Source organism: Medicago truncatula, chromosome 2, assembly GCF_003473485.1.
Source record: "Medicago truncatula cultivar Jemalong A17 chromosome 2, MtrunA17r5.0-ANR, whole genome shotgun sequence".
NCBI lineage: Eukaryota > Viridiplantae > Streptophyta > Magnoliopsida > Fabales > Fabaceae > Medicago > Medicago truncatula.
In genome coordinates, this window is record NC_053043.1 from 11,992,714 (window position 1) to 12,019,501 (window position 26,788).

General features: G+C 31.8%; 2 protein-coding genes across 3 annotated transcripts; both read left to right on the forward strand.

Annotated features, from left to right (window-relative positions):
- Nucleotides 1-8,514: 8,514 nt before the first annotated feature.
- On the forward strand, nt 8,515-12,424 carry LOC25486316 (berberine bridge enzyme-like 8). Of its 2 annotated transcripts, XM_024775866.2 has the most exons (2): nt 8,515-9,892; nt 12,246-12,424. In XM_024775866.2, exons 1-2 carry the CDS (start codon nt 8,585-8,587, stop codon nt 12,345-12,347), a joined length of 1,410 nt encoding a protein of 469 aa, XP_024631634.1. In that variant the 5' UTR covers nt 8,515-8,584; the 3' UTR covers nt 12,348-12,424. The 2 variants fall into 2 exon arrangements, with proteins under 2 accessions (XP_024631634.1, XP_013463040.1); XM_013607586.3 differs by lacking the exon at nt 12,246-12,424 and having other exon boundaries at nt 8,516-10,540.
- Nucleotides 12,425-24,653: 12,229 nt separating this feature from the next.
- LOC25486318 (berberine bridge enzyme-like 8) lies at nt 24,654-26,520 on the forward strand. The gene has a single exon (XM_013607588.3). It carries the CDS (start codon nt 24,730-24,732, stop codon nt 26,341-26,343), a length of 1,614 nt encoding a protein of 537 aa, XP_013463042.1. The 5' UTR covers nt 24,654-24,729; the 3' UTR covers nt 26,344-26,520.
- Nucleotides 26,521-26,788: the final 268 nt, after the last annotated feature.

Genomic DNA, 26,788 nt, shown 5'->3' on the forward strand with positions numbered 1-26,788 from the left:
TAACGTTGATAAAAAAAAAAAAAATTGCATATTCTTGGTGACTTCTTTTTTTGACAGACTTAGTGATTGATATCCGGTGTATATTGCGTAAGAAAAATACTATATATTTTTTTTTTGAACAAGCCAAAATAAAATCTGTATTAGAAACCACACAAGTGCTTCATCCCGCACAAGATGTTCAAAAGAAAAACACTCGACATTATTACAAAGTCAAGTCAATTGTGCTTTAAAGGAGCGCACGATGAAAACCAAAACAAGTGAAAAAATTGAAGATTACATCTATACACTCATACAAGATAAAAGGTGTCTCCACCAGTCGTGATAATCAAAAACAAAATTAAGCATGTTCGCCTTTAACCATGAGAAGGAAAGCAGCTTGACTTTGTCTGAAATAGAGTGTAAGTTGATAAGTGTGAGAAAGTAGTATTTCAAATGTATATTTAAGGCACTTTTGTTACTTGTTTCACAAGTAATCTAGGGAAAAGCCGAGAGAAAAGTGATTAGCCTATTACACTTTATTTATCTTACTCTACCCATTTGTGCAGGAATTGAACTCAAGACACCAAGAAAAGAAGAAAAACAAAGAAAAGTACAAGGTTAACTCGCAATGGTGAGTAAGAGGCAAACAAGAGGCAGAAGCATCAGTTTACTCGCCCCCAACTCGCATTGGCGAGCCCAAGGCGAGCAATTCCAGTAAGTCCCATATCTCACTCGCAATGGCGAGTGGAAGGCGAGCAAACTCGCCATGGCAAGTGAAAGGCGAGTGGATGGCGAGGAGTTCCAGAGAGCATAGATCTAGAGTTCGCCATGGCGAACAATATACTCGCGAGGCGAGTTAGGGCGGCTAAAACTCCTCAGAGCTGACGTGGCAGAAACCCACTGATGAAGTAACAGCAACTCACCATGGCGAATGCATTTACTCGCGAACTGAGTTCAGTCAGAACAGAATTGTATAAAAGCCCATTGGCTCATTTCAGCCATTTCTTATCATACTTAATAAAGAGAGAGATAAGGAGAAATCTTCTTTTCTTCATAGGGTGAGAGTGATAGAAGGTGGATTCTTCCATATTTGTGGAGAAATCACAAGTTTGTATATGAATCTTCACCTTTTAGTTCAATCTTGCAAAGTTACCATGACAATGAGTAGCTAAATCTCCATTGTTGGGATCGGAGGTACTTGATCTAGCTAAACATTTAATCTTTTAATCTTTAATATATGATTCTAGCATTTGATTTGATATTGAGGTTATTCTTGCACTTTATTGCTTATGTTTGATTTAATTGTTATTGAAAAGTACTCTTGAATCTAGGTTTAGAATAATCATCTATCAAAACATGAATTTTAGACATAGAATTGATGTTTTGATAATCACTTCTTGTATCTAAACTTCATGCTTTTGAATCGTTTAATAGACTGAGAAATCGTCGATTAAACGATACGATCGAATATTGGATCGTTTGGTAGTTTGAGAAATCAATGATTAAACGAGACAATTGATTTCACAATATTATTTGGACACGAATAATATTGTCGACTGATACGTGATAATATAGATTAAAAGCTAGAATCCGTATATGTGGTCATTGGATTATATGGGATGCTTGATCAAGGAACTCTAATCCTAACAAGTTTTACGCCTTATTAATCTCACTTTTATTCTTGCAAATTAGTTTACATAGTTTCTAAACAAACAAACCAATTAATCTTTAACTTAAAATGATATTTGATGTCAAACGGTTTGTGATATCGCACTAGTCCCTGAGGAGACGATATATAAAAACTTACTTTTGATTGATAGAAAAAAAACTACATCAAAATGGCGCCTCTTCCGGGGACTGGCATTTAGATATCATAGACATTGTGACTATTTTATCGTTTTAAGCAAATTTTGCACATATTCATTCTTGTATATATATCGCTCATTATCCTTTCTGTTGCTAATCTTCTTTGGTTAGATCTTTGAACTCTTTTTATGCGAGGTACAGTTTCGAAAGATACATTGCAATACGATCCTGAAATCGTAGGAATGGCCCGCAAGAACAATAGTAAGAAAAAGAAAGACAAGAGACTAGCTAAGCAAGCGCAACAAGAAGGAACCTCTACTTTTATTCCTTCATTACCTTCAATACCAGAAGAAGAAATGGCTAATCAAAATCCTCCGGAAGGCAACCAAAGTGTGATGCCATGCTAGATAAGTCCAAGATGGCTAGGTCATCTTGGAAAAGAGAAAGAGAAACAGTCGGAGATGAAATCCGGCACCATTCAACTAATCACAACTCATCCTTTCGCTGGGCTTGATCATGAGGACCCATACCAACATCTCTCAATGTTTAATGCATTAGCCGGTACTCTTGGTGCATCTGAAGTCGAGGAAGAAGTTGTATTCCTAAGATTATTCCCGCATTCACTCATCGGTAAAGCTCGGGAATGGTGGTTGGATCAAACACAACAAGTTATGACCGATTGGAATACATTAGAGAAGGCATTCCTAGAAAGATTATTTCCGAAAAACAAACATTTAGATGCCAAAACTACAATCAACATGTTCTCTCAAGGTTCAAATGAATCATTATGTGAAGCATGGGAGCGATATAAGTCATTATTGAGAAAGTGTCCAAAGCACGAGTTCGATGATATAACCAAATTCATATGTTCCGTGGAGGACTACAATCAGAGCCAAAGCTCATCTTAGATGCAACTGCAGGTGGTTCATTGATGGCATTAAGTCCAAAAGACGCAGCAAACACCATAAAAAAGATGGCACTCAATGACCGAGGAGCAAACCACAGCAGAAATGGTGCACAGAAAAAGTCCGGAATCCTTGAGTTAGGATCAGCTGATGCAAATCTTGCACAAAACAAAATCTTGACTCAACAACTTGAAGAGATGAAGAATCAAATGAAAGAGATGCCTTAATTAATCAAAGAGCAATTACAAAGAGAACAAAGGCATCAACAAGTGCATTTCTGTGAGTCATGTTCAGGTGATCAAATGTTTTTTTTTTTTTTGAAAGGTGGTAAAATGATTATTGTCTCTTTCGTTTATCTTTTTTTACCCGCGATTAGGAACTTTTTATTTTTTTATGAATTTTTTATTTTTATTTTTATTTTTTTTGATCAGGTTTTGATTGAATTTTTTATTTTATTTAAGAAATAATGGAAGATGATAGTGTGTAGAAGGTGCATAATAATATTGGGATGATTAAATCAATTTAAAGGTGAATATCTATGTTCCATTATGGACAAATATTTCCATGAGTCCAATTTATACCAAACCTATACTTCACCCGTCTCAATGTATAAGTTCTCTTTCTATTTTCTTTATCCTTTAATATAAAATCATTTACAAAATTTTAGTTTGTTTCAAAAATTGTATTTTAGTTTTACAGAATTTGCTTGCTAACACACTTTTACTAAGAAAATTTGTTTTAAAAACTATATTTTACTTTTAATAAATTTCAAAGAAAATATTGTTTGATAACGGCCACCTCAGCATGTTGCAGGAAGGAAATTAATGGAGGGGAGTTTGACCGACGTTCGACGTTTTCAGAAGGGTTTTTTAAGTTTTGCAAAATTTAAAGAATTTTTTGACAAAAGTTACATCTTTAAGGAAAATTGACTATTTATTCCTTAAAGATTTATTCTTTGAAAAATGAGATACCATAAAAAAAGAAAAAAAAAGAAAAGGAAGGGCACTAGTTAAAGAGACGTATAGAAATTTTGCATTGGGAAATGATAAAAAATGAAATGTTTCACTTTGAAAGTCAAAAATTGTTTTTTTTAATAATTTTTTATTTTTATTTTTAGCTTCTTAACTAGTGCTCAGGCACCGGTTAACATAACCCAAATAAAAAAAACCAAATCATATCTCCAACTTTCTCATAAATATTTATTTATTTTTTTTGACAAAACTTTCTCATGAATATTGTTGACCACAACCTTCCTTGTTTAACATGAACATTGATATGGATAACTCCAAACGTCCATCGTCAAGTGTATCTTTTGCATAAAATTTGAAATCTAAACTATTTTCTTGAGAGTCACTTAACAAGTTAAAAAACTTTTGTAAAAAAAAAAAAAGTTAAAAATCTAGCGTGCATCCAACTCTTGTGGAAATTTATTGATAAACTAGTATTTCTTTCTTTCAATTTATTAATAGATTCGGATTATTTTCAATTTGAACTAATTAAACTTATACATTGCTGTTATAGTTCTTTAAGAAATGTTCTAGCAGGGCCATTCTTACAAATTCGGAGGCTCGGCTCTATAAGTGAAAAGATATCCGTAATAAAATAAAAACATATATTTTTTTTAAAGAACAATGTTCTATTTAAATTTAAAAAAAAATAAATACAAAGTGCCGTATATATGCAATACATCCAAAGATGAAAATCACTACCGTATACATAAGGAACCTCAAACCACCCTCCCAAAAAAAACACTCACCTAACACCAAAATCAAGATGACCCAATTCTAATAGGCCTAAAACAAGACAACAAAAGAGGAAAAGGAAAGAAGAAAAGGAAAGTGCAATGGAGTTATGATGATGGAATGCGTGGTATCAGAGAGAAAGAGAATAAGAAAATTTGTTTTTTTTGTGGGGTAGTACTACTGTGCTATAATATTTTTTTTGAAGTTCATACCTTAGAGAGGCCCAACTCCATTGAACTCTTTGCACACCCCAAAGTCCAGCCCTGTGTCCCGACACTCAATAATAGTTGTAATACAAATTATTATTCAATTTGTGTAACATTATTCTGTAAGATATGCACGTAGGCAAAATTGATTTCTCAAAATGAAACGAACACAAACAACCATAAAGAACCAATATAAGTTGGCCTTGTATATGATTAAATGAACAGAAAATCAAGACACAATTTACGTTGTTGCTTGAATGGAAGGAGTTTGTTTGATCAAACAAATTCTTGTCAATTTATTTCAAAATGTATTACAACAACCATAATGAAAATGCAATTAAGAGATTATAAGTAGTTCACCATGCAATTAATATTGCAAACAAGGGAAATGACACAAATAGTTCCTATGAATTTCTTATTTCTGTTTGAGACTACTATATTAGAGATCACTTTTCGATTATTATCAACAATTGTTGTAAATGTCATCACCCATAAGATCAAAATGATGGTAGCAGCAGTCCCTGAAACAAGGCTCACTTTAACAACTGATAATATACTTGATAACAACAATACTGAATAAATGGTGTTGTTAACGAGGTGACTTTTTGTAATATCATATAAGTATGCTTGAAATACAAAAACAAAAATGATGAGAAAAACCATAATGAAAGTGTCATAATTTGTTTGTGAGTTGGATTTTGGAGGGGAGGGGAGGGGAATGAAAGGTTTATGGAGAGGTAAATTCTTTTTTGGGAGTTTTAAAAAAATAGGTAAAGGTTTTGTGGGGTTTTGAAGGGTTTTATTTGTCCAATTTTAAAGTTTCCTTAAATTGGGGGGTTAAACATACAAATTAACAATTTTGTTCTTATAATAATTCAAAATTCCAATTATAATTTACAAGATAAATTACAAAGTATAACACAATATATTGATTTTAAGAAAAAAAAAAGGGTAAAATAGTAAAATTATCACATAAGCACTCCATCTCCTTTCCTTGTTGGTTTCTTTAACTCCCAAACAAGGGGAAGATTTTCCCTCCTTTTTCCCTTCCCTTCCTTCCCTTCTCTTCCCCTCCTAAGCCTTTCCTTCCCCTCCCCTCAAAACTCGCAAACAAAGTCTTAAACTCTTTGCTTGGAGTTATGATTTTAACCGTGGCATGCAACAACAATCCATATTTGAAAAGCCGATTGAAAATATGGTTAAACACATCAAATTATATAATCCTAAAATCTTTAAAAATGTGTTTGAATTATATAATCCAAACGACCGTATTTTGGAAGAGCTAAACCTCCGGACCTATTATTGTTTCTTAGGACACAATCAATAAAATAATAATTGGGAAACATATCAATACAAATCATAGGTTGAATTGGGAAACATATCCAACATAGCTTTTAGTATAGAATTGTCCTTCATTGACAAATTTCATAGGGTTGCTATGAAATCTAATATCCTTCTTGTCATTAGCCCTTCTTTTATAAGTGGTTGATCTGATTCATGCGATCCCCTGGAATTAACTTGTCCTAGAGAGATGCTTGGCACCTTTACTTCGCAATTATCCTCGATATGTACCAACAAACCATAGGAGAAACAAAAATATGGAAATTTTCATACCTAAAATCAAGTTAGTGAATGCCATCAGTTTCATTCCCAATATACATACATGCCTTAATAAGTTGGGACAAGGGAATTATAACCTTAAACTTTACAATAAGGTATTATCACGGTATTAATAAACAACATCATACATAACTTTCCCAATCTGTGAACCCAATTGATGCCCCATTGTGATGGTTTTGCAATGTATGTGATGTTCCCAGATTTGAATCCATAAAGAAATGTGAATGAAATCCAGGTCTTGAATGTTGACAAACTTGTTCTATGTGTATACCTTTAGTGAAACATTCCTAATGATCCAAAGATCTCCCTTAATGATTGTAGGGTTAATACATGTTTACCCTCTATAATATTAGAAATTTTCGGTTTATCCTTTGTAAAAAAAAATTAGATTCAAACCCTATAATTTGAAGATTCTTTGGTTTTGGACCTTCATAGATTTTGACTGTAAAAAATTGATGATATGGTAGGGTGATAAACCAAAATTCTCTCAAATTACACGGGGCGAAAGTGCCTTAAATTTTGTAATTTGATGTCATGAAGGTCCAAAACCAAAAAATCTTCAAATTATAGAGTTGAAATTTAAACAATATTTTTTACAGGAAGTAAACCGAAAATTGCTAATATTACAGGGGGGTAAACATATATTAACCCATGATTATATTGAAATAAAAAATTGGTGTACACACTTCTAACAAGACTGAAACACACCAGAAAAAAATGTAAATGTTCATCGACAGTTAACTACTGCCGGTTAAAATCCATCAACGATTAACTGCCAATAAGATTATATTTATAAATTATTAGTGTTTTTTATCATTGAGTGAAATGTGAACAACATTCTTCATTAAATCAACAACTTTTTCCATAAAGAACTAGTAAGTTATTCCTTGGTTCGGTGATCTTGAAACCATAGGGCTGCACCTTATCCCCATAAGCGTGTTGTGCAAATATTGCTTAGGAATTTGCTTTTCTGCCAGGATGTTGTCAATGATGTTATTCTGCACCGTTTTTATTTCTTCTTGGGCTTCTTAGGGCATCCATATTGGTGAGGTCTTCACCATTTAAAACCTGATACTTAATAGGTATCTCCAATGTGAAAATTATTTTTAAGGTTCTTCTAGAATTCAGGATCTCATTTAAGAGCTCAATGTTTAAGTGGACCCCACATTATTATTTTTTTTAAAAAATAATCATTGTCATTGTACTACTTTTTTTCATTGTACATTTTGATCAATTTAATATTATAAAATAGATAATGTGTCTTAAATAAATAGTTATCGGTGGAACCCATATAGACCTTTTGTTAGAGGGTCTCCATTGGAGTGGTTGAGTACCTATTAGGTACTATTATTAAAAAATTATAAAAAAGTAATGTGTCCATGTGAGACCCCTTTAAGACCTCAAAATTAGACTCCTTAAATGGACCCCACGTGTATACATTATTTATTTATAATTTTTTAATGAAAGTACCTATTAAGGACGACTCTAATGTCAATACACTAATAAAGACTCAAATTAAAAATACTTAAATAGCTCACACTAACTTAAATAGGTCCAACTAATAAAGGCTCCAATTAAAAGTACGTAAAATATTACTTCTTTTGCAAGTTGGACCAACTAGTATATTACTTCTTTTAAACGTGTGACTCATTAATTGCCTAGGAGAGAGAATCCTTATATATTTGCTCGTTGCTTAATATGTACTCATTTTTACTTCCTCCAATGGAGAGTTCTTAACCAGAGTAAAGACCTTTCATTGGAGATGCTCTTAATACATAAATAAAGGGTTTGTCATGTTGCTTATTTTCTCAATATTGTTGTGCATATCTTTATTGATTTAATGTCCCTTTCATGAAATCAAAGATATTGGCAAGGGAAGTTAATGCAGATTGGTAGAAAGTAATTACTCATATAATAATGCCAATGTTCCTTCAAAAAAATAAAAAATAATAATGCCAATGTCATTCTAGTACACTAGCAACTTGTGTGGTGGAATTTATATCAAAAACTTTATCATCAATGACTGAACCGTACTTATTTGTTACATTTGATGTTATTTTTGCTTTTATTACAAAGATAAGAGTACCAAATTATTTTATAAGCAAGCTTTATTAGTGGTTCATATTCTTATACGAGCCATCTAGATAAGTGGAATTAAAAATAGTCCACGTATATGAATCTGGAACAAGACAATTTTTAAGGTCCACAGCATGATGTTGTTGAGAAAATCATTATAAAATTGATTCTCACAACATAATTGGTCACTTATAGTTCACTTGTATTTTTCTTCTGTGCCTAATTTCTCACATTGTGCAACAGCAACAAAATGTTGCTTCCTATTGTTGTGTTGCTTTCTCTTTTTCCCTTTGGTTTTGCTACAAATTCACCTCAAAACATCTTTATTCAATGTCTTGTAAACAATTCAGAACCATCAAATCCAATAATTGAATCAATTTTCACTCAAAATAGTCCTTCATTTCCTTCAATCTTACAAGCCTACATAAGAAACCTTCGTTTCAACACAACAAAAACACCTAAACCATTTCTCATAATCACACCATTACATGTTTCACACATACAAGCATCAATCATTTGTGGTCAAAAACACAATTTTCAAATGAAAATTAGAAGTGGAGGACATGACTATGAAGGTGTTTCTTATGTCTCAAATGTACCATTTTTCATCTTAGACATGTTCAATCTTAGATCAATTGAAATTGACATAAACACTGAAACAGCTTGGATTCAAAGTGGTGCAACACTTGGTGAAGTTTACTATAGAATTGCTGAGAAAAGTAAAACTCATGCTTTTGCGGCCGGCGTTTGTCCGACTGTTGGTGTTGGAGGACATGTTAGTGGTGCTGGTTATGGTAACTTGATGAGAAAATATGGTACTTCAACCGATAATGTTTTGGACGCTGAAATAATCGACTCTAAAGGTAGATTGCTTGATAGAAAATCAATGGGAGAAGATCTTTTTTGGGCTATAAGAGGTGGTGGTGGAGCTAACTTTGGTGTTGTTCTTTCTTACAAAATCAAGTTAGTTAAAGTTCCTAAGATAGTAACTGTTTTTGAAGTTCAAAGAACTTTGGAACAAAATGCAAGTGACATAGTTTATAATTGGCAACATGTAGCACCAACTACAAGCAATGATCTTTTCATTAGGCTTATATTGGAGGTTGTAAAAGATGCAAAAAATGGTGCAAAAACTATTAGGGCTACTTTTATATCTTTATTCCTTGGTGATTCAAAAACTCTTGTTTCACTAATGAATGAAACTTTTCCTCAATTGGGTTTAAGGGAACAAGATTGCATTGAAACAAGTTGGCTTCAATCAGTGTTTTTATGGGACAACATAAAGATTGATACTCCGTTCAAGATTTTGCTTGAAAGACAACCTCAATTGCTTAGATACTTGAAGAGAAAATCTGATTATGTAAAGGAACCAATTTCTAAAGAGGGTTTGGAAGGAATTTGGAAAAAGATGATCGAGTTGGAAAAAGGTGTAATGTTTTTCAATCCTTATGGTGGAAAAATGGATGAGATTTCACCAACAGAAACTCCTTTACCTCATAGAGCTGGAAATTTATGGAAGATTCAATATCAAGCAAATTGGAATGAGGAAGGGGAAGAGGTAACATTTTATCATATAAATGTCACTAGAGAACTTTATAAGTATATGACTCCTTTTGTGTCCAAGAATCCAAGACAAGCTTATCTTAATTACAAGGACTTAGATTTAGGTATTAATCATCATGGTTTTTTTAGTAGCTACTCACAAGGTAGTGTTTATGGAATTCAATACTTTAAGGATAATTTTCATAGGTTAGTGGAAATTAAGACTAAGGTTGATCCTAGTAATTTCTTTAGGAATGAACAAAGCATTCCTGTGCTTGGTTATGTGGATAGAGTTAGAATTATAGTGATTGAGAAATCTTTGATTTCTATAATTTTTTGTTTAGCAGTTAATTGGATTTGGAAATCGTCACAAGGTCGTGGTACAAAAAAACAGTAAACTCAAGAGACCTTGTTATTGTAATGGTTATTATGATGAATTATACTGTAGTAGTGTTTACGTTTGTGTTGGAGGAAAAAACTTATATCAAGAGACAATAGACAATTGTTGTCTTTTAGATTGGGTAGTTAACTGTTCTCGTGAGCTTAATTGGTGTGGACAACGCATATATATGTAAGGTTTGAGATTTAAACCTCGATAGAAAGATTGTGGAGTTAAGTATTTGTGCAAATAATATGCCAATTGTTAATTGGCCCTGTTATAGAATCTTTTGTATAAATGATATATATATATATATATATATATATATATATATATATTATATTGATTTTCTTTTATAAAAAAATGTTGATATTTTTATTTGACAAAATAAAGTTGATGATTAAGCAGTGTCATTTTGTTGGCAAACCCCACAAATGGAAAACGATTAAGAAACACATCCATGGATCTTAGATGGAATATTCTAGACCGAAAAAAAATAATGTCATGTACAAGGATTCACGTGGTTCAGTCCTCATCTCTTTATCTCTTATCCTTGTCAGTCATTTTTTTAGTGTGTGCTATTTGAATGTCAATTTACATAATAATTTTTAAAACAACTAAAATAACCAAAACAGTATGCAGAGAAAGTAAAGATATAATGTAATTATAAAAGAGAAAGTTATTACAAAAATTATCAAAAATTTATTGTTAAAATTTTTTTTTTTTTTTTTACATCTATGAATTATCCATAAAAGCAATTCAACAATTCATTTTTTTTAATGGAATTTCAACAATTTATATTTTTTTTAAGGGAAAAAGTTGGACATTAAACAATGATACATAGATATTCCAATTTTACATTCACTCATTTATTTATATTTCTCTCTTTCTATCACATCACTAAGTTATCATATTCAAATCTATAATATTATTTTGTCACAAAAAAATCTATCATATTATTTTATTGGCTTAAATGTACTTTTGTCCCCCTTTGTTTGCCATTGTAGCAGTTTTGACTCCCTAATAAAAAAAATGCAATTTTGACCCCCTAATTTTGCCATGTTTAGGAAAATATGCTCTTTTGCCCCCTTATCTTTACAAAAAAGTTGCGATTTTGATCACTTTTTTGGGACACGTGGCGGCTTCTCAGCATAGTTAGGAAAACTTGGGGGCCAAAATTGCATTGTTTTTGTTAGGGGGTCAGAATTGCTACGACGGCAAACATAGAAGACCAAAAATGCATTTAAACCTACTTTATTTTCTCTATTTTTTTAAGGTGTATACAATATATGAGATGTACACTAGACATTTGCCTATATCTATTTCAAATTATACTATAATAATTTGTGCCCGTAAGTTTAACTCAGCTGGGAGGGACATACATTGTTATATGCAGGGCCAGGGTTTGAATCCCAAAAACATCACTTATTCACCTTAAAAAAGATAAATACTAACCATTAGACTACTTGAAATAATTTGTAACTAAACCCCGAATCATGTACCATTCTACAATACTATGCTCAAGAGTTGCAAGGAAGGATAACACTAACATGTACATATCAAATGGGCAACCACACCTCTATCTAGGATATCGTTTTGGATGTCTCAATTCTTTAATGAGATACTTCACATCTTCACGAGTCTCTCTATTATTAGGAAAGAGAAATGGCTCTAATTCATTTATATGATTCATAGCAGCATGTTTGGTTACACATTTAAATATTTTTTTCTTTTCATTCTAAGAGTCTATTTGAGGAGAGATTTGAGTTTTGGAGGGCTATGTTTGTATTTTAATATATATTTTATAATTTTAAAAAACAAAATACCATGATTTATTATCATATAACAATTCAACACATTTATATAAAAAATATATTTTATAGCTTGCTTAATTTATAAAAGAAATAAATAAATATTCTTTCTGCCCCCCCCCCCACCTAGAAATTTAAATTTATTTGCTAACACATACCTTAATTGATTTTTTTAACAGAATTCGTACATATATTTGGTGGAGAAAATTGCAAGTTTATGCCACACCATGTATTCAGGATCTGGTGGAGAAAATTACATGGATGGAGATATATTACATTGAACATGTGAGTGTAGCAAAGAAAGCAAAACAATGTGGTACTAAATTAATGTACTTGCCACCCCAACCCATGTGACTTTTGGCTGCAATTGCAGTATGACAGCAACATCGAATCTTATTTAATAATGCAACAATATTTTATACCACAATTATTTAGTTAGGTTTTGAGTCTTAAAAAATGATTGACAGATGAGTGAGAACAAGTCATTAAAAGAACGAATACTTAGCACTTTTCAATTTTCATGATAACAACATATTAACATTTCCCTAAAAAGTAATAGCACATTATAAGCATGTGTTAAAATATTTCGTATAATTATTATTTTTTTTATATCAGATTTCGTATAATTATTTATTTGTTGATAGTTATTACAATATGAATAAAGTAATATAAATTTTACAATAATTACTTCGTCACTTATACGAAACATTAGAAAACGTGTTCTGACAATCAACATATTTTTATACCGTTTGTTTTTTATACTTTCAATTTTCTGGTATCATAGACTGTTGACCTTCTACATAGAGTTCAAAGGGTTATCAATTTTATATCTTCTAGGTCCATGAATGTTGTGTTTACTAGGATTAGTTTCGCCATCCAAAAAGATCTAGCGTCGCAGCTTGTTACCCGCTTCCCTCCTATTAAGTAATATTGATAGTAAATAATAAAAATCATTGTATTCATTGTGGGTTTGTTTGGTTCAAGGGAGCGGATGGAAGGGAAAAGGAGGGATGTGATGGGATATATTGTAATTCAATACAAGTTTAATTATAGTTTTAATCTCACTATTTCTATTTTATCTCATTAATGGAATTAGTCTCTCCATTTTAAAATAACTCAATTTTAATCCATCACTCAAATATTTAGACGAGAAACTCTGACTTGGTCACATGTCCAACACCTCAGATTTGGGCACAACCAATATAAACATGTTAACTCAATTTATTTTATTTTAAAATATGAAAAACAAAAAGTTAGGAAAAAGTCAGAACCCATCGTCTTCCTTAGACCATCTCCAATGGGAGGGTCTTAAACATTTAAGACCCGATACCTATTAGGTACCTCCATTGGGGAGAAACTTTTTTAGGGTCTTATAAGACCCGGGGTCTTACTTAAGACCCCCAATCTTAAGCGGGACTCACACACTTTTAATATTAAAAAATTAGAATCTAATGATATAAAGTTATTGGTAGTTGATTAGTAGGTCCCATTTAAGAAATTTGTGTGAGATTTGGGTTGGAGGAATTGAGTGCTTTTTAGGTACTACTATTAAAAAATTATAAATGAGTAATGTGTACACGTGAGACCCATTTAAGTAATTAAAAATGAGTGTCTCCATTGTGGATGCTCTTAGTTTCTTTCTCTCTCCTTCCGCCATAAACAACATTCATCGACTTTTAAGATTGCTTCTCCGCTGATGAGTGACGATCCTTCACCATAACGGACTCCGAGTCCTTTCATCATCGGGCGTAACCAGACTTCAAGAAGCAAGACAGTGGTTGTTGGTGTGAGTTTTTGATGACTTAATGCTTGATTGTGATTATTTAATTTTTTAAGATAAATAAAACAAACAAAATATATTGCGGAAGAAGAGATAAGAAGCTTGTGGTTTTATATATTACTTTGCAGGTTTTTTTTATGCCAGTTGAGAAACAATGGAGAAAATTGGGCTTGGTGTTTTAGGGCTGGACAAACGGGCGGGTTCGGGCTCAAACATCCAATCCGCCTTAACCCGTGTGTGCTATTTATTTTTATTTTTTAAAAATGCACCACAATCATCAACTTTGACCCAATCAAAATCAGGGAGGACCACAGTTTTGCAAATGGACCGAAAGATGTAGGGTTAAAAGTGCAATTTTCAAAATTGAGGGGGCCAAAATCGCTAGTTTTTGAAAGATGGGGACAAAAGTGCATTTAAGCCCAAAAAAAAATTAAGCCCTAAAATGTTTTTTACAAAAAGAGAAAACCCAAAAAGAAAACCTGTTCCATTACCGGCAGAATCCTCTTCATTTCAATATTTAGTGCCGTGAGGTCCAAGTTTTGCGGCTTGTCATCCTGAACACAGCTGCCCGAAAAACGTCGCCGGAGTTGTTCACCGGCCGCCTGAAACAGTGAGCATTCTCCTTCTTTCTACTTTTTTGACCTATGATCAATTGCTTTAGGTGGTTTTTTTTACCTTTTACCTTATATAACTTTGTGATCAAATTTTATTCATAGGTTAGTAACTGAGAATATGGAAGAAGAGAATAAAGAAATGAAATCATTTAAGGATCTGGGTTTATCTGAGCAATTAGTTGAAGCTTGTGAAAAAATTGGTTGGAAGAATCCAAAAGAAATTCAAACAGAAGTTATTCCACTTGCACTACAAGGTTAGATGTGATCTTTGCTTCATTTCTTTTTATTAAACAATCATTTTGGTCTTAAATGTGTAGAACGATCACTATAGTTCCCGAATGTATGAGAATTATAAAAACATACTTTGTGTCTTTCGTTAGTCATTTTAGTTTACGAAGCATGAACACTCGTCGAATTAGGCATGTCATGATGTTGGACACGTACCACTTTCTGACACCAACAAGTATGATTATAATGAATCATGTCTTCTCGAATTATTATTCTTGTTGATGTGTCGGTGTCCGGTGTTCGTGCTTCATAGATTTTTGTCCTCGAGTGCTTTTATTTTTCGTTAGTTTGGTACTCAAATGCATCATCATAGGTTTTTTTTTTTTGGAAACTTGGCTCATTTTAGTTAAAGTTTGGTCCTAATATTGCAAATAGAGAGATAAACTGAAGGATGTTTATGTAATTTGTATGCGACTACAATGATAAAACCTCACCCATTTAGGGGCCAAAATGCTTATTTCATTTATGCAATACGGCCGCTTGAGCAAGAGAGTGAGCGAGCCTATTAGTTTGTCTGCCAAAGCCAATATTCGCCAGCTGAAATGAAATTGGATAAATTTTTTCTTTTATAAAATACTAATAGAATCGAACAAGAAGAATGATTGCAGAGTTATAATTCGTGCTAATTGCTATACAACCCAAATAATGATCCGACTTTGAAACATAAATTTTACACATCAATATGATAGTTTTTTTTATATTTTCAATGCTTACTGAATTACTCTTTATAATTTGTGTTTCTTAGGAAAAGATGTGATCGGAATTTCCAATACGAGTTCTGGTAAGACTGGAGCTTTTGTTCTGCCTATATTGCACGCCCTAGCACTGCAACCATGCACGCCCTAGCACTGCAACCACACACCTAAACAATTTCTTTGCTTGTGTAATGTCCCCCACAAGGTTTGGTATATAGATACCTGATCATGGATATATATAATATTTATATAAATAAATTCACTGATATTTAAGTAGTATATTTCCTTCTGTTCTCACTTTCTTCTTAAACTAGGGAGCTTGCCATTCAAATTGCTGAACAGTTTGAAGCTCTAGGTTCTGAAAATGGTGTCAAGTGTGTTGTGGTGAGTTCTAATACATTTTTCTGAAATAATTTGTTATGCATGAATTTGATGTCTTCCTATTCATTACATAGCTTAAGTTTGTTTGTTTGTCCTATCACATAGTGGTTATTCACATGCATACTAAACAATCGATTTTGATTGGTATCATTGCCTTTTTCTATAGCTTGTTGGAGGGACTAGCATGGTACAACAATACATCAACATTGCAAAGCGACCTCATATTATTGTAAGTGTGTTATTGATGCAAAAAATGGTTGATACAATTGATAAGAGATAGCCGAACTATATGCAGGTTCTGCATGTACATGATTGAGATTATATTTGATTTAGTATTGTTTCTCGTCTTCTAATTTCATCAGTCCTGTATTTTGTTTTTTATTTACTTACGTTGATTTTTACCCTTGAAGGTTGGGACGCCTGGACGACTCTTGGATCACCTAAAACACACCGAAGGATTTTCTCTTGGTAGATTAAAATACTTGGTATGATTTCTATGTTGTTTGATTCAAGCTCGACTCGAGTTTTATTTTTGACATCCAATGGTTGAGTAGTGAAAGAGTACATGTGCAGTGTGAACCAAATTTAATGTCCGTATATACTGATATTGTCTGTCCTGTACAATGCTTTAAAAGAACAACATGTGTTTCTTTTCTTTTAACTGAACCAAACTGCAGGATGACCTTAAATTGCTGTTCTTAATTTATCTAATCACTCTATTTCCCCCTACTCTCTCTTCCAAAAAACGCAATATAGTTTTAGAATATTTAGATCAATTTCCACATAATCTTCCCAGTCAATTCACTATGTGTCTTGGGAAGTTCAAGCACCTACCTATTTTGTCTCCTTGAATATTTTTTATTAATTCAATATATTTAGAACTGTGAAGGAGAAGTCATTGTTCATGTAGTTGAATGGAGGAATTGATTTGAGAACTTGAACATGGTTTATTAATTGATACCTATTTTTGCAATTGTGTTAGGTGATAGCGATTTTCGCAAGTGTACGAAATCGTTCAAGTAGTAAATTTAAAACGGTAAGACCGAGTGTCGAACTCAAGGATCGCGTTATACTGTCGAATAATACTTGTTACTTAATTGAACAAAAAGGTACGAGATTTGTTTGATAGCAATAATGTAAATTAAACAGAAGAAAATTTGTTTGAACTTTATAATAAGAAAATTGTTGAGGATGAGGTTCGCTAGATGACTATCTTAAGTTAGTAACTTGAATATAACTATTGAATCAACTTATCGAATTATTACCGAATTCTCTAATTTATTCTTGCCCTAATTCCTTAGTGACAAAACCATTAATTCTAAAACAACTCCTAATTCCTTAGTGAATTTAAGATTAGAATTAAGCATGAATGAACAAGAATTCTCAAGTGGTTTCAAGGGTTTGCATCTATTCCTAGATTACAAAGGCAAGAATTTCTTATATCAAAGCGTTTATAAATTCAACTTCAGTTTCACAATATAAACCGTAAATCAATTTAAATGTGATCAATCAATAAAAGCATTAAGCATGGAGATAAGAAAAACAATTCAATGAGTTTCTTCAATAATCATAATCCAATCACATGACAAATGTATTCATCTAGGTCTACTCATCCCCAACAACGGAGGGTTTAGTTATTCATAGCAAATAAACAAGAGAAAGAGATTAAAGAAGAATTACAAGAACAATGCATGAACGATTCTTGATAAATCTCCTTCAATGGTGTTGAAAGCCGCCTCCTTTGTGTTTTGTCTGCTAGGTCACAGGTTTCTCCACTCAAAATTAATTCAAAAGCCCCGTTCCAATTTGATAAAAACGTATTTATAGCATAACAGGCCCAACACGGGGCGCTTTGACCTGACTAGGGCGCCTAGCGCCGGTGCACAGCTTGAGAAACACGAACAATCGCAGCGCTGCGCTGCTGCATGGGCGCCTAGCGCCAACTTCCAGGGAGCTGGCGATTCTGAAGTAATCTGCTAGCGCCGGTGCACAGTTGATAAACACGAACAATCGCAGCGCTGCGCTGCTGCAGCCCACTTCCAGAGAGCTGGCGCCTCTGAAGTGGTCTGATAGCGCCTAGCGCCCTTCTTTTGGTGTCTGGCGCCTCTGAAGCATGGTTCTGGCGCCTAGCGCCTGCTGGCCTAGCAAGAATCCATCAGCAAACTTCAACAAAAGATGTATCCGTCCACTTGGAAGCTTTCTGGTGACCTACCTTTTATCCATCTCCATTCCTACATAACCAAACATACTCGGAGCAAGTCAAATGTTCAAAAATCATGCAATAAATTGCAGAGGAGATCAGCATAGTAAAACAATTAAAAACACAAAATAAGGAGAAATATGTTATGCAATCACTCAAAAGAAACTTGATTTAGAGGTAAAATTGAAGGTAATAACCTACATTTTTGTCGGTTATCATTAGGACTTGGAATGGAGGGAGTTTTCTAGGATTGGAGCTAAGAAGTTAATTAGGATTTAGTTTAGCTGTTAAGTTTGTTAGCATTTCTGTTTTAATTTCTTAGCCTTTCTGTTTATAGTTCAGTTAGTCATATGGATTATCAATAGGATCGACTGGTCTGAGGGGAGGAAATCATTTTATGAAATTATAAACTAGAGAATGCTTTAGTGAGGGAAGAGTGCTCCCTTGGCATAACCTTGAGTGATAATACTAGAAAGATATTCAAGGAGTTATTCATTTGATTTATCAATTCTATCCAATTTTAAGGAATTCATTTGAAATCCAATTCTTGAGTTCCTAACAAGTTGAAACATGCATGTTTCTGCATTGGTCTTGTTTTATCATACATGATTATGAATTTAGTTTGTTAGATTAGTCTTAGTTATAGCTTATTCTCTCTTTTAGAATATTATCTCTTTCATTTATGAACAACCAAAAGGTTTTCCATAACATTATGTTTAAAGCAACATTGTTAAATAGAGGAGTTATAGTGCTATTGCTTAGTGGAATTTGAACAAACTGCTATTTTCCGCAATCCACAATGTCAATTGACAACACTTTCAAAGAAAGTTAGCAGCTGATTTGCAACATGTCTGTAGATGTAGGAGTGTTTTGTGTTTTGTTTTGACAGATACTTGGACATGTTTGCGACTTCACAAATATACTTTTTCGACCATTTCATATTCTAGTCTTCTACTTTCCATATATCTTATGTTTAGTTGTAACTTGTTTGATTGCTCTACATTTTGAGCAGGTCTTAGATGAGGCAGACAGGTTATTGAATGAAGACTTTGAGAAAGAATTTAATGAGGATTCATTCCTAGTAAGCGGAAAACATTTCTTTTTTCAGCTACAGGGACAGACAAGGTATATATGTAGGTTTGTTAATAAAAGTGAACTTCATATATTATTTATTGTTAGCCATTTTTTTCCCCTTAGCAGTAGCCAGATATTATATCTTACTGTTCAATTGAAAATTTTTTCCTTACAAATTATTCCAAATATCTTATATTGTGTTATAATAATACATTTTCTATGCATTGCTTATAGAGAAAATTGCACTCTTGTTATTTCAGGTTCGCAAGATTGGAAAGTTGTGTTTAAGGGATCCTGTGAAGGTACGACTGTTATATTTACAAATATATCATATTCGATAGTAAAATTACACTATCTCCCCCGAAAGATTATTATTTGTTACACTTTAGCTGGTTTTAATGCCTTCGTAGGAACAACTTTTGTTAGTATGACTCTTTCTTTAATACTTCCTCTATCCTATTTTATTTCTTTCAAAACGACATATAAGTACTTAAAAATCCAACGACAATATATTTTGTCCTTAAGTAAATGTTAATGATCTCACTTTTCTTTATGATTGAAATAATGACTTAATTGATATAAGGGCAAATTATAACAACCTCCCTCAAGTTATGGCTAAATGCAACAAACCTCCCCTTTATTTTCAAAACCATCATATACCTCTCTCTGTTACATTCTGTTAACTCTCTGTCTACAATATATTAGTGTAATTAATTTTATTTTATTTTGGGCTAAACGCTATGGCTAAACACTTTTTAGAATTGATTTAGCCTACAATATAGCTCACATTAGTGTAATTAATTTTATTTTGGGCCATTAGAGTAAAACAATATTAATGGTGTAGATTTGGAGTAACTCTTTTAAATTACTCTTGGAGTCAATATATATATATATATATATATATATATATATATATATATATATATATCACATTAATCAGAGACTAACATACACAATTTCATGTTAATAATTGAATAAAATAAAGAGTGGTGATGCGGTGACCACTATAAGTGGCACACATTTTTTCTACCACCACACGTAAATGTAAAACGTGATAAGGTGACCCTCACCACCCCACCTAACACTCTTTCACTTGCTGCGTATAATGGGGTAAGAGGAAAAAGTTGTCAACATTTATCATTATTGTAAAATAAATAACTAACCTGTTTTTGTGCTTTGTTAGTTTTGCATCGCCCCTTTCAACCCAATCAGGAACTAAGATCCTCCAACACCTCCCAGTCACTAAAGGATTGGTAAATAGGAAGCGCATATATTTGAGGTAGAGGGAAGAGGGCGACCGTCTTGGATCTGAAAAATAAGTTTTAAATTTGAATCCTAAAATAAAAAAATAAAAAATAATAGGGGTCTATTAAAAATGTTGAAATTATTGGATGATGAATTAAAAAAACCTTGCACAAATTTAGGACTGCATTTTCTCACAAAGATTTGTCAAATGTTGATGCAAATGATTTTATTTTATTTTTTAAATTGAAAGTGTTGCAAATGATTTTGTAGAATGTGTTGACGTCAACATTTAAAATTCTTGAATTTGTCAAAGTTGTAGATTGTTATCCAAATGTTTCAATTTCTTATCGAATTCTCTTAACTATGATAGATCATATTAATGTAGACACAATTATCCGTGATTATGCATCTAAAATTGCGTATAGGAATTGTTTTGCATAATTATTAAATATTAGATAAAAAAATCAACGTTTTATTCTATGAAGTCTGATGTTTTTATTAGTTTATTTTTAAGGTAATAAACCCTATCATCTTCAAGTAAATTATTTTCACACTTTAGAAATTTAAAATTTATATACTTATTATTAGTTAGAACCTAAATTATAAATTCGCTTTAAGCCACAAAAATCGCAGAAACAGACATGTTGTTAGCCTGACAATATTATTGATGGAACTAAACCCAATTATTTGTTTTAATTTTATGGTGTAAGATGTCTATGAAAAGAGGAATTAATAAGGATCCTCACTACAATCTACAATCTGATTTACATTAGAATTAATAAGGTCAACTGACCTTATTAACATTTTTATAATATCAATTTTTGATTTCTCAATAGAATTTCTCTTAGAAAGTTTGAGTCATTGCCTGCAATTTTGTTTAAGTATTCTAAACCATTACCAATGATTCATTAGTCACGATTTTATCCTTAGACGTTTGCATTTTTTCTGTTTCATATTTTCTTTCACTTCTAATAAAAAATTGCTTTATTGCTCAAAAAAAAAAAAAAAAAAAATTGCTTTAGTGTGTCATTATTTGAGAAGCCTTAAGTTTATCCTTACTACTTATTAGTCAATTTTTTTTAGATGTCTCAATTATGATGAGCTAAATCAGAAGAGATTCAAAAGACAGGCTTAACGTGCAAGTATGTGCATAACTAACTTAAAATATTAATTACTCCAAAAAATTACAAATGTCAAACACATAGAAAGCCAATTCCAAACGATTACAATATACTAATTAAATTCAATAATTCAAGTTTTCTTAAAACGGCATATATATCACAATTCACAACCTCAACCACAGAGGCCCTTAAGCAGAAAATATGTGACCAATTCTAATTCTAATATATACAATAAGTCTCCTCATTCAAAGATTTTCCATCAGCATATAATTAAAACTCAGTTATTTTCAAAGTTGACGTGGACAATAATTGGATAATATCTCAGACGAGTGACTTGACCACGAAAATTGAACAATTATTTTAAAAAATTTCATTCCCACCAGCTCATTTGAATAAAATAATATAAAATAATTATAAGTTAACTTGTTAACCAACTCAGATTTGTACAACCGACAAATTAAATTAACAATAAACAATTAGATAATGATCGAAACCCTATCGCTATGATTATTTTAATTTGTTACTCTAAAACAACATATTTTTCTCTGTGATTAGTGAATTCCACGCAGTATTTTAATACTTGCAACATGAAGTGACACAAATATAAATAATTGGTAACTATAAGTTTCACTCATAAGTGATCATATAACAATTCTTTCATATATATTTTTCTCCCTCATGACTTTTGGTACAGCATTCCCCCTAGACTATAACTAACAACAATATGTGACAAAGATCCATGTATGAATGCTTAATTTGACATGAATTGGAGTATGACCAAACGCACACATGTGTAAAGTGTGTTTTTTTTCCTTCTTTTTTTCTTATGTTTGATGCACGAGTTTTGTAGAGTTTCATACATATAGTATGAAATTGACTATATTATTTCTTGTCACCTTATTTAACAACTAAATGAATGTTACGAAAAATTGCTACGTGATCAAAGTCATTAAAATTTGAGTCGTCATAAAAACTTTAGTTTCTCCCCGTTTATTTACCAAAGAGATTTGATCCTAAATCATGTCTCTAACTCGTTTTTCTTTTTCCCTTGTATTGAAATAAATGTTTTTCACAAGTATTTCATTTTTTATTTTGTGATTTCATCGTCTTAGTGTGACGTTGGTTTGTTCGTTGTCTTCGTAAGGAGTTGTTTGTCTTTTTTGTTTCGTTTAGATATTTGTTCGGTTAGTGCAGATCCAATCAATGACATTGATGTCGTCCACATTGTAGATCCGGAAACTTGAATATAGTCATATGTGTAGGCTTTTGTACTTTGCCGTTTTATGCTATTAACATGGATGTTGTGAGTTTGTTCGCAGATTCATTCTTTTTATTTTTAGCGAATTTGCATTATATCGATGTACTTTATCAATTTGAATGAATGAATATCATTTATTTTTGTCAAAAAAAAAAATCTAAATAAATGCTACATTGATATTATTGAAGAAAACAAATTAGAATCATTTTTTTGGTATCATAAATCAAGTTACATTTATTTTGAGAAATAAGTATAAAATTAACTATTGAACATTTTGATTTTTTTTTTTGTAAACTAAATTTTCGGTTTAATTTATATCTTCACATTCATCGCCTGTTATCAATGTCTTTTAAGTTCCTTAGAAAAAAATCAATATCTTCATGTGTTTAATTAAAGTAACTCTTGACATAATCTCTCTATTTGTCCTCGTGAGCTTAGTTTAATTGGTAGGGACAATGCATAATATATGCAAGATCCGGGATACAAAACCCGGCCACCACAAAAAAAAAAAAAAAAAAATCTCAGTTTCAAAATACATGTCGCAATTTTACAATATGCATTATTCATATAACTTACTTTGACCATATTTTTTAACTAATATATAAATACAAATGTTAGCATTTAAGATGTTGTTTGATTTGTTTCGTTTAACATTTTCAAAATATCAAATTAAAGATATTAATGGTCAAAGTTGTGTATTGGCATGTTTGCAGTGGTTGACTGCGACATGTATTTTGAAACAGATGAAGTATAATTATTGACCATAAGAAAAAAATGATTGAGGAAGATATACTCCAACATGTTTTAGTGATTGATTTTGACTTTTGTTGATAGTCATAGGTATAGCAAATGAAACAACCAATAAAAATTGTCGACGTTGAAACTTAAAGGGTTTTCTTTTATTGGATGGAATCAATGATAACCTTAGAAATAAAAACCTTCTGTCCAATATTACTATTAGATATAGTGGTGATGGTAGTTAGTACTGAGAGAAGGAGCAAATCAGTTAATTGAGTGAGTTATCATGCATAAGAAATAAAACCTAATTTGCATCGGAGATTTTGAAGGGGGAAATATTAGTGAGAGTGAATTGAAGTGGCGGGTAGGTAACATAGGTGACAGACGATTACCTAATTTTTTGTTTTAGAATTTTTGAAACATAAAAGATCAATTATAAATCACATTTTTTATTGTGTTCCTGATAATGCTAAAATCAGTTAACTGCAAATCACGTTTGCAGAATCAATTTGAATTTCAAATCACAGTGGCAGGTCAGGGTTAAATAATGCATTTAAAGATAATTAAGCAAACTAAAAATAACAGGATTAGAGTTAAATCCAGTTCTAATCAAATATAATCTCTGTCCTTATTTGGAAGACTTTTTATTTCACCATTTCATGCATACTCTAAGATTTCATTAGTTAAATGAATACGTAATTTTTTTTATCTTGTTCAAGAAAGTCTAAAAATATTATACAAAAGTAAATTTTTAGTAAAAGTATACTCTATAATATTATAACTACAGTTCTTTTTTTCGTCAAAAAAACTACAGTTCCTTTTAAAAAAATATAATAACAGTTAAATATATTATCTAAATAGTAACTATCCTTAAATATGTTTAACTAAGTAACTTATAATTTAGAAAAAAGATAATCTATGTTTTCTTTTTGACTGGAATGAAAAGAGAATATATGTTAAATCATAATTATGTTTGCAAATCGTCATATGCAGATTGCAACAATATTGACAAATCATATTTTTGCAAAGTCAAAGAATGATTGATTTACGTAATCTATATTATTTTCCAAGATATGCATGCATTGGTCGAATTGGGGAGGTAACCTAAACCACATTCTCATTTATTTTTTTATAAAAGTTTAATCATCTTAGGCCTTAGGGTCCCTTATAAATACCACGACATATATGATACCCAAAAGACTCATTAAATATATCATCTTCTCTTTATTCCTACAATAACACTATCATCGTTCACAAAAATAAGCAAATATGAAACTTTCATTAGTGTTCCCTCCCATTTTAGGGTTACTTTTCCTCTCATGCTTAGCTTCAGCAACAAATTCACATCAAAACACATTTATCCATTGCCTAGTGAACCATTCACAACCATCACACCCAATAACTTCATCAATCTTCACACCAAACAATTCATCATTCTCTTCAGTGTTAAATGACTACGTAAGAAACCTTCGTTTCAACACATCAACAACAAGAAAACCCTACCTTATAATAACAGCATTACATGTTTCCCACATACAAGCATCAATCATTTGTGCTAAACAACACAACTTGCAAATGAAAATTAGAAGTGGTGGACATGACTATGAGGGTGTTTCCTATGTAGCTGAAGTTCCATTTTTTATCTTAGATATGTTCAATCTAAGATCAATTCAAGTTGATGTAGAAAATGAAACAGCTTGGGTTCAAACTGGGGCGCAACTCGGTGAACTTTACTATAGAATTAATGAAAAAAGTAAAGTTCATGGTTTTCCGGCCGGCGTTTGTCCTACCGTTGGTGTTGGAGGACATTTAAGTGGTGGTGGATATGGTAACATGATGAGAAAATATGGTCTTTCAGTTGATAATATTATCGATGCACAAATAATCGATGTTAATGGTAGATTGCTTGATAGAAAATCAATGGGAGAAGATCTTTTTTGGGCTATTAAAGGTGGTGGTGGAGCTAGCTTTGGTGTTGTTCTTTCTTACAAAATCAAGTTAGTTAAAGTTCCTAAAATAGTAACTGTTTTTCAAATTAGAAAAACTTTGGACCAAAATGCAAGTGACATAGTTTATAATTGGCAACATGTAGCACCAACTATTGATAATGACCTATTCATTAGGCTTATTATTGATGTTGTAAATGTTACACAAAATGCTACAAACAATGGTGCAAAGACTATTAGGGCTACTTTTATATCTTTATTCCTTGGTGATTCAAAAACTCTTGTTTCACTAATGAATGAAAAATTTCCTCAATTAGGTTTGAAGGAAAGTGATTGCATTGAAACAAGTTGGCTTCAATCGGTTTTGTTTTGGACTAATATCGATATTACAACACCGGTCGAGATTTTGCTTAATAGAAAACCACAATCATTAGTGAATTATTTGAAAAGAAAATCGGATTATGTAAAGGAACCGATTTCGAGTAAGGGTTTGGAAGGGATTTGGAAGAAAATGATTGAGTTGGAAGATGCAATATTATATTTCAATCCATATGGTGGAAAAATGGCTGAGATTTCATCAACAGATACACCTTTCCCTCATAGAGCTGGAAATTTATGGAAGGTTCAATATCAAGCAAATTGGAACAAAGCAGGTAAAGATGTTGCTGATCATTACATAGGTTTGACTAGAAAACTTCACAGATATATGACTCCTTTTGTGTCCAAGAATCCAAGAGAGGCTTTTTTTAATTATAAGGATCTTGATTTGGGAATTAATCATAATGGTAAGAATAGTTATGCTGAAGGAAGAGTTTATGGAGTTGAGTATTTTAAGGATAATTTTGATAGATTGGTGGAAATTAAGACAAAAGTTGATCCTGACAATTTCTTTAGGAATGAACAAAGCATCCCTACTCTTCCTCATAGAAAGAATTAGAAAGATGGTGACTTTGTTAATTTCAAGTTAATATTGTTTGCATGTTATTTAGTAATAAGTTTGAGTGTGGAAAATAAAACCGAGTGTTGAATACTAGTTAATTAGTTGTTACTTGTAATGTTAGTTTGTTTGGTTTGATAATGAATAAAATAAAATTTACTTATTGTTTGGGTCTAAGATTTAAATTCTAACTACTAAAGTTTGTTTCTTTATTCTGTTATATATCTTGTATTTTCTCTAAATTATTTTTCACTCTAGACTAGATATGTTCTATGACGCTTGGCTGCAAACTTAATTATTATTGGTTGTACATTAAAATTAAAAGTCATATCATCATCTTATAAGAAATAATGGGGGTTTCAATTTCATCCGGTGGCGGAGCTAAAAAAAAAAAAGTTAATCGTTAAAAAATTGTTTAAAGTCTCACAAAATAGATCTATAATTG